The sequence below is a fragment of the Ascaphus truei genome, chromosome 2 (assembly GCF_040206685.1).
Source record: "Ascaphus truei isolate aAscTru1 chromosome 2, aAscTru1.hap1, whole genome shotgun sequence".
Taxonomy (NCBI): Eukaryota; Metazoa; Chordata; class Amphibia; order Anura; family Ascaphidae; genus Ascaphus; species Ascaphus truei.
The window spans coordinates 354,271,378-354,288,612 of record NC_134484.1 but is presented as its reverse complement, the minus strand read 5'-3'; the positions used below and the strand labels follow the sequence as shown (position 1 = coordinate 354,288,612).

At 42.9% G+C, this 17,235-nt stretch overlaps 1 protein-coding gene across 2 annotated transcripts in view; it reads left to right on the top strand.

Annotated features, from left to right (window-relative positions):
* The window catches only part of RFTN1 (raftlin, lipid raft linker 1), a 252,601-nt gene that overhangs the window by 41,298 nt on the left and 194,068 nt on the right, over positions 1-17,235 (top strand). For both annotated transcript variants that reach the window (XM_075586894.1, XM_075586893.1), the window contains exon 2: positions 1,383-1,535. In XM_075586894.1, coding sequence (XP_075443009.1) covers positions 1,394-1,535 — 142 coding nt within the window. In that variant the 5' untranslated portion in view covers positions 1,383-1,393. The remainder of the gene's footprint in view (positions 1-1,382; positions 1,536-17,235) is intronic.

Below are 17,235 nucleotides of genomic sequence, written 5' to 3'. Positions count from 1 at the left end.
AAGGTTTGCACTCTTTACCCGAGCACGGTTCACAGACATGCTGCATTGTATAGTTGTACTCTATGCACTTCCACATAGCAAAGCTTGTTCTCTCTAGAAATACTTTAAGACCATTACCATACATGAAGTGTTGATTTTGTCTTGTATGTGTATCCATTAACCGTGGGCCTCCTCACAGTAGGGGTTTTCAAAAAGGGGTTAGAGGTCATTTTAACAGGGCAGTGAGGGTCAACTCTCTGCACATGGTTGGACCTAACCGTGTAGTCATATTGTACATAACTTGCAAAATGTACAATTGTTTGTGATGTTTTTGTCGGAGGGGGATATCTGTTTCTGGTAGCTCTGAGTACTTTGGTTACAGGCATGTGTTTTACCTTCTCAGTCACTGCTCAGTAAAAGAAGAAATATTTCGACTTTTGTGCTTCTCAAATCCAGGCCTGTGAGCTTGGCTGCCCCTGAAGCAGAAAATACACCAAGCAGTTTTGTAAATAGACATATGTGCTGTAAAATGGAAGCATTTATGAGTCGGACGTCACAGTAGAAACAAGGCAAAGTAATCATGTTAAGAGGATCTTTTTCAGTTCAACTGAACCAATAAAAAATAAACATAAAAGGAGCCATTGGCTTTCTTAGAAAGATGCAATCACCCTTAAAGTCTGGGGTGCCAGACCCCATGACGTAGTAACTAGTAATCCCCAGTAAGGAGCACGGGGTTCGGCTCTCAAGGACTCCCCGGTTACCGATTTGTAAAAAAAAAAATTAAAAATGTGTTGGGGGAATTGTTGTTTAAAAGAATAGCACCTCTTAGTAAACATGGGCCCTAAACCTATCGTGGAGGTAGAGTTCAGAAACCCATTTAAGACTAGATCAATGAAAGTGATGAAGCTTTGAAATGTAGATGAACGAATTTGCCTCACTTGTGACCCAATTCCGGTTGATCATCCTCCTAATTTAAGATGAAATACTCATATTCATCCCTATTATTTCTTAGCTAAAGAAGCTAAATGAAATTGAAATTTGTAACATTTGTACTGGCACATAAAACATTTGTTTCATATGCAAATTTATCTCACTAAATGCCAATAGCAACCAGAATTACATGACACCCTTCTCTTCTCTGAGGTTAATAAATACCCTAGGAATATTTCAGTCCTTGGATGTTATTTTGCATCTACTTGATGGCTAATGAGATATGAACAGCAAAATAGAGCCAGTCACTTTGATATGGGAATAACTGTCACATGTTATAAATAAACCTCTTCTGAGACCTGTTCTGTATATAGAACTTTGCATTTCATAAATGGCGGGAATTCTGGGTTATGACACCGTTACAGACAGGAGGACAGAATTATTCACCAGTATTTTCTTTTCCATTTTCATAGCACCCGTTACAATGGGCTGTGGGCTAAATAAATTGGAGAAACAGGATGAAAGACCTGGTAACATTTATTCCACTCTGAAGCGACCCCATGTAGAAACCAAGACCGACGTGTCCTATGAGTATCGTTTTGTTGACTTCACAACGAGCAGCCAAGGTAAGCTTGAAAAGTCATCCCGCAAGTGTATACTGTAATACTTTTACTAATTAATATGTATTTATCAGGTTGCAGCATATTCTGTAGGCACAGTACAATAGAACATGAAAGACAATGACACATACATTGCATGTAGTTATAACGGCAAAGTTGCACATGCTAATGCAATGGAGAAAGCTGAAAAGCTAAAGAAAACCAGTGACATGCACAAGTACAGAGGTTTGGGGAGACGGGAGGCTTGAGACTCAAAGGTTAACAAGGAGCCTTTAGGTGCAATCCCTGCAGAATAATTTGAGAAAAACAGAAATGTTAAGTCCTCTTAGAGGTATTCAGCCCCCTGGTTTTTTTTTTTGTATAAATGTGTCCTTAGAAATTATGTCATGTGTATCAATAGAAAGAAAAGAATGATTTCCTATAGCAGAAAACAGCATAACTTTTATACACTCTCATAAAGCCTCAATATTGCAACCAGATATCTAATTACAGTGCACTTGCATTATGTTTTATGCCAATTTTTTAGCTTCTTTGGTGTATTTTAATGAGTCACACTCGTCTGGCACTGAAATGATATAGTCAGATGTATCACTTTTTCAGTAGTACATTACATATGTACATGTGCTTACAATTTATATCTTTAAAAAAAACTAACACATTTTTCCAGGTTTTGCTTTACTTTGTTTATGTAGCTTTTTAAACGCTGAGTTTGTGTAGAAAACACATTATAGAGAAACACAAACAACATTTCAGTGTGCTAACCATAGAAGCTAATTTCTGTGTGACCCCTGTATACAGTAACCAGCCCACATTTCCACACAGTACCAACACTTGAGGCACATTTGTTTTGGCTATTGTGGTTACTTAAAGCTGCAGTTGAAGCTAACATTTAAATTTAGTTTTTTTTTTAAATTCAATATGTGCATCAATACAATCTGCACACTGACAAGTAATTAGCTAAGCTGCAGATCGATCTGTTCTCCTGTAATCGATTGCTGAAGATTCGGGAATTCTTTATATCAGTGGTGCGCAAAGTTGGGGGTCGCGGCGGTTACAGAGGTCCCGCGCTCTTCCCCACGGCATTTAATTTAAAGTCCGGGGGAGGCGTGAGGCCTCTGTAACTCACTAACTGGTCTCTGCCCGACTTCGACGACGCGTCGCCATGGCAACGTGGCATCAAATGACGCCGCGGGATCATGTGACGTCATGAGTCGCCATGGCAACGCACGTCAAATGACCCGGCGGGGTCACTTGATGTCACATGACCCGCAACATCGTTTGACGCGGAGTCTTAGAGGTGGGGCGCGAACGCTGCGGCTCCCGGCAGGGGGACCTCAGCTCGAGAAGTTTGCGTACCCCTGCTTTATATCACTGTTAAGGCTGCAGAAGATTACCCAAGATGCAAAGTTCTGTGTGGAAGATCATGTGACCAGACAGGCACTAGATATAATTGGTGCACTGCAAGAGAGAGCAGGGCACAAGTGCCAGAGCCTGTCTCAGAAGAGGAAGGGGATGTGACTTTGTAAATGGTTGCTATAGAAACAAAAATGCTTGTTGCATTAGAATACATTCAAAATATTTTTTTTAAATGCTACAAGTATTTTCTCATAGTACAGAAGAACTGATTTATAAAAACAACAAAAAAACACATGTAGGATATATTGCTTAAACTGCAGCTTTAAAGGTTTATTGCTTGTTCAAGAGGGGAAAAATAGCTACCTGTGAAACATGTTGCAATGTAAAGTACACTTCCAACAAACTAAAACTTTGAAGCATTATCTCTAATTGACTCCACCAATACAGGCCCTCTGGGTTACAACTTTTTGTACAGATAGCATACCAGCAATCCTTAATTACAGAACAGAAACTTAAACGATATGGTTTTTTTAGACAAATACTGCCCGAGTAGCCCCAATGTCTACCATCCACCACCCTTGGAGAAACACGTGTGATGGAAACTGACTCCCTTGTTGAATTACTGTTGATGAGTGGCCACAAGTGATAGACACAAAACAAAATCAATATCACGCGCATGCCGGCAGTCTGCATATTGTTGTCACCCTTCTATTTTCTTTAAGAAAAAGTTAATTTTGGCACCTGTACAGTTTTATAGGAATACATATATTCTGCCGTGCAGCCTATTTCTCTTCAGAGTTAAAATATTGGTGCCTTTAATAGCAAAGTACATTTAAAATCCCAGACCCTAATCTATCAAATCATTCCATGTAGTTCCTTGTTGGCATTTCCATTTTTATCTACAGCCTCCAGCAGCAACCTCAGCTTCACTTCATCGTTCGTACATTCCCGTGCTAGACTTGCGCGGTTTGGCCATAAGTTGATGACATCAGAACATCTGGCCCACATAAGAGGGTGTGCTCGGGCCGGCATATTGGACAGCTCTATTTTCTTACATGAAAGTTTGACAGTCTGTATTTTGCCAGCATGTCGAATTGGCTTGGTTACACTCTCTTCAAGATGATAGCATACAAGTTCTTCTATTGATGTTGGTACAATTTAAATTTAGCAAAAATTAATGTGTATTTCAGTAGTAGGACATACTTTTTTTTTTTTTTTGAATGACCGAATATATCTTAAAGACAAGCTTTTAAGAGTTATGCGCTCTCTCTCTCTCGCTCTCTCTCTCTCGCTCTCGCTCTCTCGCTCTCTCGCTCTCTCTCTCTCTCGCTCTCTCTCTCTCTCGCTCTCTCTCTCTCGCTCTCTCTCTCTCGCTCTCTCTCTCTCGCTCTCTCTCTCTCGCTCTCTCTCTCTCGCTCTCTCTCTCTCGCTCTCTCTCTCTCGCTCTCTCTCTCTCGCTCTCTCTCTCTCGCTCTCTCTCTCTCGCTCTCTCTCTCTCGCTCTCTCTCTCTCGCTCTCTCTCTCTCGCTCTCTCTCTCTCGCTCTCTCTCTCTCGCTCTCTCTCTCTCGCTCTCTCTCTCGCTCACTCTCTCGCTCGCTCTCGCTCTCGCTCTCTCTCTCTCGCTCTCTCTCTCTCGCTCTCTCTCTCTCGCTCTCTCTCTCTCGCTCTCTCTCTCTCGCTCTCTCTCTCGCTCTCTCTCTCTCTCTCGCTCTCTCTCTCGCTCTCGTTGGGCATTACATATCTACAACATATTTGTGCTAAGTAAAGAAGCAGAAAGGCAGTGGTTATATAGATCTAGAGCAGCGGTGCGCAAAGTGGGGGGCGCTGGATTTGTTTGGGGGGGCACGGGCGGTTGCAGAGGCCCCGTGCTTTTTCACAATACATTTAAATGAAATACCGGGGGATCACATGAGGCCCCTGCAACTCTAAAAGTTACCTGGACTCTGTCGAAGTCACTCGTGTCCATGGCAACGCGGCGTCAAATGATCACGTCACCTGACGCCACGCGAGGTAAGGAGGGGGGGGGGGGCTTAGAACGGAGATGAGCAGGCAGGGGGGGGGCAACAAAAAATGTTTGCGCGCCCCTGATCTAGAGGATGGAAGAAAATGTGGGCGATGTCAGTGAATAAACAGGAAAAGACAAATGCTAAGAAAGAGATAAGGATCATACTGTAATTGTTAAAATGAGACGGAACATGTATTTTGACTTTAGTCACAGTCTGTGGTATCCATATGTAACGGGTGTTCCCTATGAATACCGCCGCTACTACTTGCTGTGCAACCTGTGTGGCTCTCAGGAGCCTAAGCCTCCGCTTGGGGAACCTGGGGTACATACATATCATACATCTCTAGGTGCAACGCCTCCACCTGGGAGGGATCCCAACGGAGTGGGAGGAGGCCCTCACAGGAAACAACCACACAACGCTACCGAATATAAAACAGGACTGGCTTTACTGAATGGAAACACACATATCACGTAACATCATAACATCATAACATCATAACAGCATAACAGCATAACAGCATAACAGCATAACCTCATCATGCGCCACGGCGGGCGCTAACCACACTAGGTGTCACAGCGGACACTAACCACACTAGGCGTCACGGCGGACGCTATCACCTCTAGGCGTCACGGCGGACGCTAACCACCCACAATGTGACCCCACCCTGTGTCCAGTAACCCCCACCCAAATGTCTCGTGCTCCCGAAGTCAAATATCACTGTACATGTGTATGTGTGACTGCGCAGCCACTATGTTGGGTGATAGGCCTGGTTGGTGCACGTGAGTTGCAGGTTACCTGCCCGGGCTCCAGCCACGGGTACCGCGATATAAATCCGCACAATCCGACGGGGTCCTCCACACCGCGTGGGTTGAATGTCCAGTGCGAACAATGTCACTCCTTGTCGCAGGGTCTTTGGTGGTGTCCTGACTGCCTGCGTGGCTGCAAAACCCCGCAAAAATGTAGCAATCTCTCCCCAGGCAAATCCCTCAGCCCTATTGGTTCCCTGGCGTCAGGTGTCTCTGCCCCTATGCACCCTGGGGGCTGGCATGCTCATCTCGCGCATGCGCGAGCTATCTGGTCCTCCCGCGCTGGGTTCGGGCACTGCGCATGCGCAACAGCCCTAACATGGCGGCGCCCTGCTTCCCGAGCCGCCGGGCCGGTAGCAACGCGATCGCGGCCTTAGCGACGGCCCGATCGCGTCCCCGGCAACCGGCCTGCTCGCCGCTCGCGTCCCTAGCTACCAGGGATCGCTCCTTCGCGCGCCGGCCCCCCCTCACTCCCTCGCACACAGCATCTGCCGAAAGGGAGGAGGGGGTCAGCCATGACAGGGGGGAACCTGGCTACACATGTATCAAGGCAGCTTTGGAATTAAATGAATACCCATCAATGTATTAAGGTACTTTACACCTCTTTCCCCCATGTGCAGCTGCTTGGGATTTAAGGAGTGTTAATATATTCAAACACATATTACATTGGGATGTAGCAAATTTTGCATTTGTATTTATTTCTGCGCGTCAAAAACTTGTCACCTATAATTTAGAGTAAACTTCTCCCGAATGCAGAGTAACGCCCGGTGCAAGGCAATTCTTAGCAATTCCCATGTGCTTGATTTTTAGCGCCTCATATTTTGGTAAATTGGTTAGCAAGTTCAACAATGGCTGTAACTTTTCAATTGTATTAGGTGACAGCAAAAAAAATATCCAAAAACATTGACATTGAAGGTGCAATCCTACTTGGCCCGTTGCGAGAGGGTACAGCAGACAGGCGTAGACTTTTCTTTCAAATTAAATGAAATAGAGATAATGTATTCTTCCTGCAAAACAAAGGATACAGGCATAAAACAAAATCTTCAATTACAGGCAGTTTGGTACGGCACAGCTAGGTCTGAACACATCAAGACCCAGGATTTGACTGATTAGTGATGCTTGTGGTAGCTTTTTATACCTTTTGAGTAAGCCCCACCCCCACACTCCTGTATTAAGGTAAATCAATTGGTTAAATATGTTTAAATAAAAATATGATACTTCAAATACAACAAGATAATACATAAAATACAACAAGATAAGTGTACACCACAATACAACATTAATACATATAATTGTAATTGTTCATGCAACCGTCCCCCTTCCTGCATTCTCACAGCTGTGTGTGTCAAACACACAGGCACACAGGAGAGAAACAGGCTGCTGGAGGTAAGAGAGATTTTACTCAAGAGAGAGAGAGATTTTACTCAATTCAAACAAGGTATGCAGAATAATTATGCTACATTGTGGGGTTAGACAACTGCTTCTGCCATCCATGTCTTTTTCCAAGCATAACCCCTTACCCTTATCACTAAAACCCCTTAAGTTAATCACTCACCCTAACCACTAAAACCCCTTACGTTAATTACTCACCCTAACCACTAAAACCCCTAAAGTTAACCCCTACCCTAAAACTTACCTCCTCATAGATGTAGCCGGTGGCGGAGTCTTTCAGTCATGCCGTCTGCCTCAATCACACAAAGAAACCAAAAAAAAATTTTGGTCATTTAATCTGCCATACCGGTCAAAAAGCAGCCTTTTGTAAACAATTTAACAATCAAAATGTCTTCCTTTTTTAGTCAATATTTAAATCATTTAGGGTTTACCGAAATTAAGGACAAACATATATAAAGAGACACATTATACATTCAAACTGCTAACTATATTACAAATAAGATAATAACAATGTAATTAAAACAATACTGCCTGCAATGACTAAATTAAATCCACTATAATGGAGTACACTATTCATTAAAAGTAGGGGGCGCAAACTTTTCAGTCTGCGCCCCCCTGCCTGCTCCCCCCATCCTTTACCTAGTGTCCAGCGTCGTCAGTGGCCCCGCTGCATCGAGTGACGTCGCGCTATCACGAACTCCTTTCAATTAAAGCTGCAGTTCAGTCTATATCCTGCATGTGTGTTTTTTTTAATAAATCAGTTCTGTAGTAAGAAAAAATACTTTTAGCATTTTCTGTTTTAAAAACAACAACTTTGAAAGACCAATTTTCTTGTATTCTATTTTAACAGCCATTTGCTAAGGCACTGCCCCTTCATGTCCTGTCACAAGCCCTGGCACACCCCTTTGTCAGCCCTGCCCTCCCTCTTGCACATGTCAGTGCAGGAGTGCTCATGAATATTCACGAGCTTCCACTGAGTGACAGAAGCAGATGAAAAACATATCCCTTCTCTAATGATGTCACCAACTTTTGCCGATCAATACATGGAGAACTAATTGACCTGCAGCTATACAGTTCTTTAGGTAATTAGAGATTGCCCACATGAAACTATTGAAGTAAAAAAATTAATTTAAAAAAAAGACTGAACTGCAGCTTTAAATGCCTTGGGGAAGAGCGCGTGGTCTCTGCTTCTCCCCCTACTCCACCCCCCCCCCCCCCCCAAAAAAAACCATCTCGTGCCCCCTAGTTTGCGCGCCCCTGCATTAAACTACAACATGGAGGGAAGAAGAATCCGGAAGCTGGTGCCTAGAGAAAGTAAATAATAGAACCAGTGACAGATTCACACTAGAAATTCATTTTAAATCATTCCCAATAACGGCCCAATTGACTTGAAATGTAGTTAATGTGGATTAATTCATTGCAGCTGCTCTTTCATAACTGGATACTGAAAAAAACCTAATTTCCACCAATGAGCGGGCGAGAGAATAGAACGCTCTTTCTTTCCAATTGATAAAAATAAATTTTATTGCTCGCAAAATTAGACTATCCACATTTTTTTTTGGTTTAGATGGAACCGGGATATCTTGTGTTAAAACGGTTGATCTATAAAATAACGTGTTCGAGTTGACATTTTCTTCCAAATCAACTGCTAAAAATGTAATGTATTCGGGCAATGGAAAATATGATGAACTAAAGTGGCAATTTCCCTGCTATAAAACCAACAGAGATTGGAGTCAGTAAGACCTGTTAGATAAAGTTTTCCGGGAGTCCAGGCGGTTATGTGCAGAAAGAATAAGAAAGATTGTGAAATACATCCTTTAAAAGTTTTGACTGCACAAATCAAAATTCCTCTCCGATATTTTAATGGAAATTGGGACTTTTTAAAAAACTTTTTTTATAATTATATTTTATTAAGGGTAAATAAAAATTAAAAAAAGGAGGGGTAGGGTACAGAAAGGAAAAGGGGAGAGGGTACAAGGGTGGTAAGAAACAAATGATACGTTAATCTTTTGCACTTTACAAACATCATATATGGTGCCTTAGTAATCCGCTCGTAAGAAATAGGGACGTTTTCCCCTAGTTTTTAAATATGCCAATATGACTAGATTTGTCTAATTTAATAAAACATTTATAAATGTTTGAGTATCAAAGTCCAGTGAAGAATGGTGCTCAGACTCCCTGTGCACTCGAAAAAAAACTTTTACACCGTATATATTCAGTATGTAGATCCGGATAGCCCTCTCCTGTCGTCAATTAACATCTGTACATGGTCAGCTGGGGAGGAATAAGCGCGTAGTGTGGTCCCAAGGATCCTCACATAATGCAGCGCAATAACAGCTTCCCTTAAGCAATGTCCGGAATAAAATAAGTGGGACTATATATACAGGTGCACCGACGAGTATTCTAAAACTTGCCTTGGAAAATCTGGGGCTATCACCAACAAGACCCAGGTACATGCTGGGTACATGCTGGGTACATGCTGGGTACATGCTGGGTACATGCTGCAACATTTCAGTGACATTTCTGCAGAGACGAATGGCCCATCGGATTAACACAGCAGGGGTCCATGGCAGTCCCATTCAATTTCAATGGGACTGCCAGGGACCCCTGCTGTTAATCCGATGGGCCATTAGTCTGTCTGCAGAAATGTCACTGAAATGTTGCAGCATGTACCCAGCATGTACCCAGCATGTACCTGGGTCTTGTTGGTGATTGCCCCAGATTTGTTTTAGAATACTCGTCGGCTCTACAGTATATATATATCTGATACCTATTACCTGTTGTATAACCCTCTCCTGTGACCAGTAGATCTGGGGTGTGCAGCATCCGTGTGGTAAATAGATCAGGTAATCTTCTGGAAAAAAACGGAGCACAACCAACAGGACGGAAAAAATTGTGATCAAAGGGTAACTCCCAGAAAAATCAAGTTATTAGTAGCTTACATGAATTGCCAGTATATAAAAAAACGCACCTATGCATCTCGAGCCGGCCCTGCATGAGATTCTGTTTGTATTTAACACACGTTCAGAATGATGAAATTCAGAGATGGGACTTAGAATATGATGGTTAGGGCACTTCATCTTAAAGGAGCAATCCAATTATATATATATATATATATATATATATATATATATATATATATATATATATATATATATATATATACACACACATGTGTATATATATATATATGAATAAATATGATTAAAGCAAGGGGTCTCAGGAGCTGAGCGCTAGTAATTTCAGCTCCGGGGACCCCCTAGTTCCGTAGATACTTACCTCCGAAGTAGGTGCCGGTAGCTGCTCTGGCTGAGCAAGCAGAGCTTTAAAGTTTTGAGCTCCCACATCACATGGACCAATAGAAAGCCACACCGATGATGTCATGGCTTCCTATTGGCCCGCAGGACACGAGCTCTTTGAACAGCGGCCATTACGTGATCCCTGGAGGAGAACGGCTACCGGCACCTACTTCGGAGGTAAGTCTCTCTGGAAGCAGGGGGTTGTTGGAGCTGAAATTAATGGGGTTCAGCTTGGGAGACCCCCTGCTTCCATTCTGTATGGAAAGAAATTAGGGGAAAATGGCGCAAAATGGCTTGGATTGCCTCTTTAATATATTTTTTGCAACCTATGATCATTGAAAATCTGACTCCAAACCAAAGAATTCTTGTACCTTTACCTTGACAAATCCTTTCATTTAAAAAAAAAACTATAGTACATTCACCCAAGTGGGACAAAAAACTGTATTTTATTTCCAATTTTAAATAGATTTAATCCTTAATAGGTAATTGTAAAGAGTTGGTAGACACACTAAATCCAATAAAGCCTTATGAGAGGCAATAAATATTGGGTTGTGGCTGATCTTTTATAGAACAATGATAAAGGAAAAGGATATTAAAAGCCTGGGTCAAATCATGGATTTTTCTAATAACACCCAGGTAGGAGTATCTGGATTAGAGTCCTGATCTAACCAAGGTAAAGCTTGGTGAAGTAAAAAAAACTATGGTATAACTCGGGGGCGTGCAAACTTTTTTTGCGGCAACCTCCCCCACCTTACCTTCTCCGTTGGCTGCCCCCCTCCTTACCTCGCACGGCGGAGTCGTGTGATGTCATGTCACGTGACCTGCGGCATCATTTGACCCAGCTGTGTCATTTGACGCCACGTTGCCATAGTCACGCGTGCTGAAGCCGGCTGAATCCCGGTAAGTGGAGGTTGCAGAGGCCTCGCGCGGTCCCCCGGCATTTAATTTAAATGCCTGGGGGGAGAGCACGAAACCTCTGCAAGCGCCCGTGCCCCCCCCCCCCCCCCAAAAAAAAATCTCCAGCCCCCACTGGGGTCGCGCCCCCCTGTTTGCGCACCGCTGGTATAACTGGACATTCCTTGTTCTTTAAGCAACAATCATTTTGAAGTGCAATTTTAGAAGGTTTCTTAAACCAGATTAAAGAGTTTAAGCAGCATTGCCTCTTTCCCATTTTTTTTGTATGAATAAATGCAGCCTTTACATCCATGCAATTATCTAAGCTGCCGATCGATCCATTCTCCCGTGACCGATCGGCGAAGGTCCTGCTTCCCAAGGCCCCCAATGTGGCTGCCTATTTCTAGAGAGGCAGTAGTACGGCTTCCTAAATAGTTGCTGTAGCAACCTAAGGAAGCTTAAAACATTCAAAATCATTACAAAGGGCATAAAGAGGGACAAAAAATTTAGTAATTACTGTATTATCTAATACTAAACAACTGATTTATTATGAAAAAAAACTAATATAACATTTTTCTGCCCCACCATGTTAGTTTAAAAGAACATTGCTCAATACACCCCCTAAGAATAGATAAAATATTCTCTTTTATTAAAGGTAAGATGATTATGATGAAAAGCTGATGCCCAAATATTTAATAAATTAAATATTGATTCCTGTTTATACATTTCTTCGTAAACAAAATGAAAAATTGGATTTCTAGTATTACAAATGTTTCTTAGGAGTCTCTGAATGGGGATGTGTTTGTCAGTCATGGGTTTCTTTAACCTCCTCACCCTGCCCTAATCAGAGAACCAACAAAGATAAGGGGAGGTGGTGAGGGGGGACTCTGGCTGCACTCGCTGATCACAGAGTGACATCACACACAAGGGAGCAGCCAGAGGAAAACAAACCCCTTGCTCACCATGTTTGCACACTAACTTAAAAACAAATATACTTCAAAATAATGTCATTGCGAGTGAGTTACAACAACTAGACTTTGTGGCCACTTTGGTTGTGTGTTTTTTTGTTTGTTTTGTACGTCTGTTCTCTCTCCATAGGCCAAACGCCTTGACAGATTCTAATGAAAATGCAAGGTGAAAGAACATAGTTCAATGATAGTGCTCTAATGCCCTTAGATGTTGGACATAAAATTGTTGGATAATTTCTTGATTGAAGAAGGATAGTAGGCTGGGTTAATGGTGTGTAGGTGAGTAAATAAGGTATAAAGGTGAGCGAATCGCTAAGACCTATATATAATGTCCTGGTGAGTGTGGTGAATGGAGATATATGAGCCCCACCCCCTCACTCCCAATAAGGACTGGGTCTGAAAAAACGCCTATAATCACCAATGGTATACCTCAGAGTACAGTAATAAAGTACAATGACTCACGTGAACCATGCCCGTTATGCCTTCCGATATGCGTGCTTCTGCGGAGTTGAGTAGAGAGTCAGGTAGCCACAAATGCGGAGATGCAGAGCACAGCAGAGAAACAGGACTCCACGGGACAGCAGCGGTATGATAAAAAAGATACTTTATTCTCACATCATGGTGCAGACAGGGATGGGTGCAAAAAACCTCCTTCTCTTACGCGTTTCACGCCTGTGCGGCGCTTCGTTAGAGAGTACAGGTAGGTGTGCCTTATTCCTCCTCTTATAGGGTTACCAATTATCTAAATTTGCAATCAGCCGTCATGATCAAAAACCGGAAGTGACGCGGCTGTGTATCTAAACCGGAAGTGACGTGGCGCAACTATGCGCGAGACAGTCTTTGTTTGTAAGCTGTCTGGGTCGTCATGGTAATGGATACGTGATCTCAATGCCGGAGACAACAAGGGGGAGGGTCAATTCTCTAACCTTACAACCCGCCGTCATGATCAAGAGGAGGAATAAGGCACACCTACCAGTACTCTGACGAAGCACCGCACAGGCGTGAAACGCGTAAGGGAAGGAGGTTTTTTGCACCCATCCCTGTCTGCACCATGATGTGAGAATAAAGTATCTTTTTTTATCATACCGCTGCTGTCCCGTGGAGTCCTGTTTCTCTGCTGTGCTCTGCATCTCCGCATTTGTGGCTACCTGAGATTCTAATGAAACTTTGATGGTACAGGAGGGCCCCGGGCATGCGGCGGGTTCTGTTCTTAGGGCCCGCGCAAAGCGAAAATCTGCTGAAAGCAGAACCGCCGATTTTTGGCGTGTGCGCATGCGCAGACCGGCAATTCCCCCTTCTGCGCATGCGCGACCTCCGTTTGGCGCGTGTGCAACCTTTGTTCTGTGCATGCGCAACCTCGGCACCCCCCCATTCTGCGCATGCGCGACCTCGGACTTCCCTGTTCTGCTCATGCGCAGACATGGCGGCCCCCTTCTCAGTACTGCCGTATCGGCGGATCGCCGAAAAGCGGGGCGCCGAGAACTGGGGCCTTGCTGTACCTTTATGCCATCCTAACTTAGATCTGCTAGAAGTTTCAACCGAATCGGTGCAGCCCTCATCATGGAATTCATTTTTTTGTTTATGGAAGTGATCATTTTTTTTTAACTGGATTCTTGATAGAAAACATTACATTTATTATTTTGCAACTTGTACTAAATTAGTTGAAACCATTTCAGATAAATTAAATATTGAAAATAAAAAATACATCGGTAACCACAGTAACAAACGACACTGTGCAACAACAACAACCTGTAGCTTAATTTAACATCTAGGTGGCAGTGATAATTATTCACTGCACAATAGGTTTTTCATTGTTTTTCCACAGTAGTCACGATGTCAGTGAATAATATATCACAGCTTTCTTGAGAATGAGTTTTGTTTGTTGCGATTGTCATTGTTACATGGATGTGTTTTGCCGTTTGTAATATTATTTTAAACGTATTTCTTTTTGAAACTCTACATTCACATTTTTCAAGACAGTTTTTTTCTTTCACATTTTCGTTTGACTTGAAGACAGTGCTTGATCGTGGTGACAGACAATAGCAGAATTTTCGGACACATTTTGCGATGTTGGGTTTTCGTGTTAATTACATATATATATACACAGGTACTCCTCGCTACCCAACGTTTCACTTTACAACGAAGGGCACATCCAACGCACCACTATGGGCTGCTTTTCGACGCCGGAATGCGTTATCCGACGCCGGAATGCGTTATCCAACGCTCACCGCCACTGATTAACACGGGACTCACTTTACAACGGTTTCACTTTCCAACGCTACTTCCAGAACGGATTCCGTTGGATAACCTAAAATGATTTTTGAACTTAAAACCATGGCACCCAATGGACTGAATGAAGACCTTAAATTGGGCTGCTTTCTATAAGGACATTTAGCATACCCATGCACCCCTCGCCCCATGCCTGCCCATACCCACTACCCTAACAGTTTGCATTAGTAACACCTCCTGCAGCCATGCCTGTACCTTTGTTCCCCTTTAAGCACCCTCAATGCTTTAGATATCTGTTTATCCCCCTTGCAGCCTCTCAGACTGCAGGACCCAGTATAATCAAGGCCTAAGAGGATAAATCTTAAAGCACCACACAGAATCCTTGTCTGCAGCTTAAAGCTGCAGACCAAGCAATATCCTACATGTGTTTTTTTGTTTTTTTTAATAAATCCTTTCTGTGCTATGAGAAAATACTTGTAGCACTTTCTTTTTTAAAACAACTCCGAATTAGATTTTTAATGTATTATAATGTAACAAGCATTTTTTGTTCTATAGCAACCATTTACAAAGTCACTTCCCTTTCCTCTTCTGAAACACGCTCTGGCACACCCCTTTTTGAGCCCTGCCATCTCTCTAGCAGTGCACCAATTGTATCTAGTGTCGGCCTGATCACATGATCTTCCCCACAGAACTTTGCATCTTTGGTCCTCTTCTGCTGCACTGACAGCCATTTAGTGAACCCCAAGCCGAATCTTCGCCGATCGATCACAGGAGAACGGATCGGCTAATTACTTATCATTGCGTCGATTATATTAATGCACATATTAAATGGGGGAAAAAACGCAGCTTGGACTGCTTCTTTAAAGCAGCGGAACAGGCAGCACTGCGTTTAAAACATTATTTTTTAATAACTGGATTGAAGCAGGGGGTTTCCGGAGCTGAACCCCACTAATTCATTTAATCTCTCGGGACCCCCTGCTTCCAGAGATACCTCTGTAGTGCTGCCGATAACTTTGTTGTGTATATTTACCGGGCACACTGGTAATAGGAAGCCGCAAAGGATGACATCACAGATTCTGCGTGACACAGGATATATAAAGCCGCCATTATGTTAGGAGCACAGTTCCCTGGCTACAGCGTTAACGACCCCACTAAGGAGGTAAGTATCTGTGGAAGCAGGGGGTCCCCTGAGCTGAAATGAATGTGGGTCAGCTCCGGAGACCCCATACTTCAAACATGTAATTTAACAAAATTATCATTTAAACCACAATGCAGCCTGTTCTGCAACTTAACTGTGCGACGTAAAAAAGAGGTGAATGAAGCCGGTTTAGAGACCTGTGGAAGACATGCAAACACACTGATGGATATTTTATCTTAGCTATAAACAGGTCCCTAATTATCTACTAGATTTCAGTTCTGCCACGTTCATTTTGTGCCCTCTCCACTGTCCTCAAACTCAAAAATTAATAACCAATAGGAGAATGCCTTTCAACACTCGTAGAGGTTAAAAAAAAGATATATTTGACTAAAGAAAACTATCCTAAATTTCTAATCTTTGATTCTTTAAAATAAAATAGACATGGACCTCAAACTACCTGTGGTTTCACTTAACTTCAAATGCACAGGTCTACTGAGAATAGTTTGCATTCCAAACGGGTGATCTGATGGTTCCATGTTGCTCTATCCCAAGTCAGTGGCAGCTGCTGTGTACTGTTAAGCCATTTTTGATCAAGAAAAACACCCTGAAATGTGTAAGTCTCCCTCAAAGAAAGAGTTGATTAGGCAGGATTGCACCATTAAGGGGTTGAAACATAAAATATTTCTTCAACATATTTGGTATGTGGAAAACGAATCTTCTATATCGTAGATAAATTAACTGAAATGCTTGTGTTTGTGTTCACTTTCAAAGCAGATTATCCAACTCAATTACAACACAATTATCATCTTGTCACGTGTTGCAACTGTGGGCATTATAATCTGTCAAGCTATCAGTTCACAGCCCTTGGGTAGAATGTGCTAAAAACAGATCGGTAAAGCAGGTTGGAATGTAGGAAGGAAATACGCTTCGGGAAACCAGGCTTCTTGAAAGATTAGTGTGCCATGACACCGTGCAGATGAAGATGGGAAAGGAAATGGAAGAGGAGCTGAAAAGCAATCACGTTGTTTATGTAGGGGATGTATTTTTTCTGCCTCTTTGAACTTCTGGAGTAAATGTAACGCGGGAATGTGGGAGCAGGATGGACATCAAAAGCAATGCACACTTGTAAGTGTCAAAATGAGCAAAATCTCCAAACATCTATAATGCGCCGAGAAAGTAGCGTACAGATGTAGCCGACGTTATTGATCCCGCTGACGCGATATTTGACGCAGAATCCTGAGGAAGCTGTCGTAGTACAGCGAAACGCGTAGAGCCTCCCATAGCATAGCTGTACTACAGTTTTTGCTGCTCCACAACTGAAGGCACCGAGTCTGCCCTGCGCTTTTGCCATCCGCTTCCTGGTTCGCTCAAACCGGAAGTCGTCAGTCCCTGACTGGACGTGACGTCAGACGCTCTCCATCGCGACCCGACGAGGGGGAACTCTGAAGTGGCTGCAAACTTACCATTCGATTCCAGACTAATCTACTGCCTCAAGTAAACCCTTATGTGAATTCGTTCTATGTACATATTGTGAGTACATTTCTTATGTGTTTTTAACGTATAAACCTGTTACTTTTTGATCTACACTATGGTCTCTCCTTGTCTTCTATGAAATTC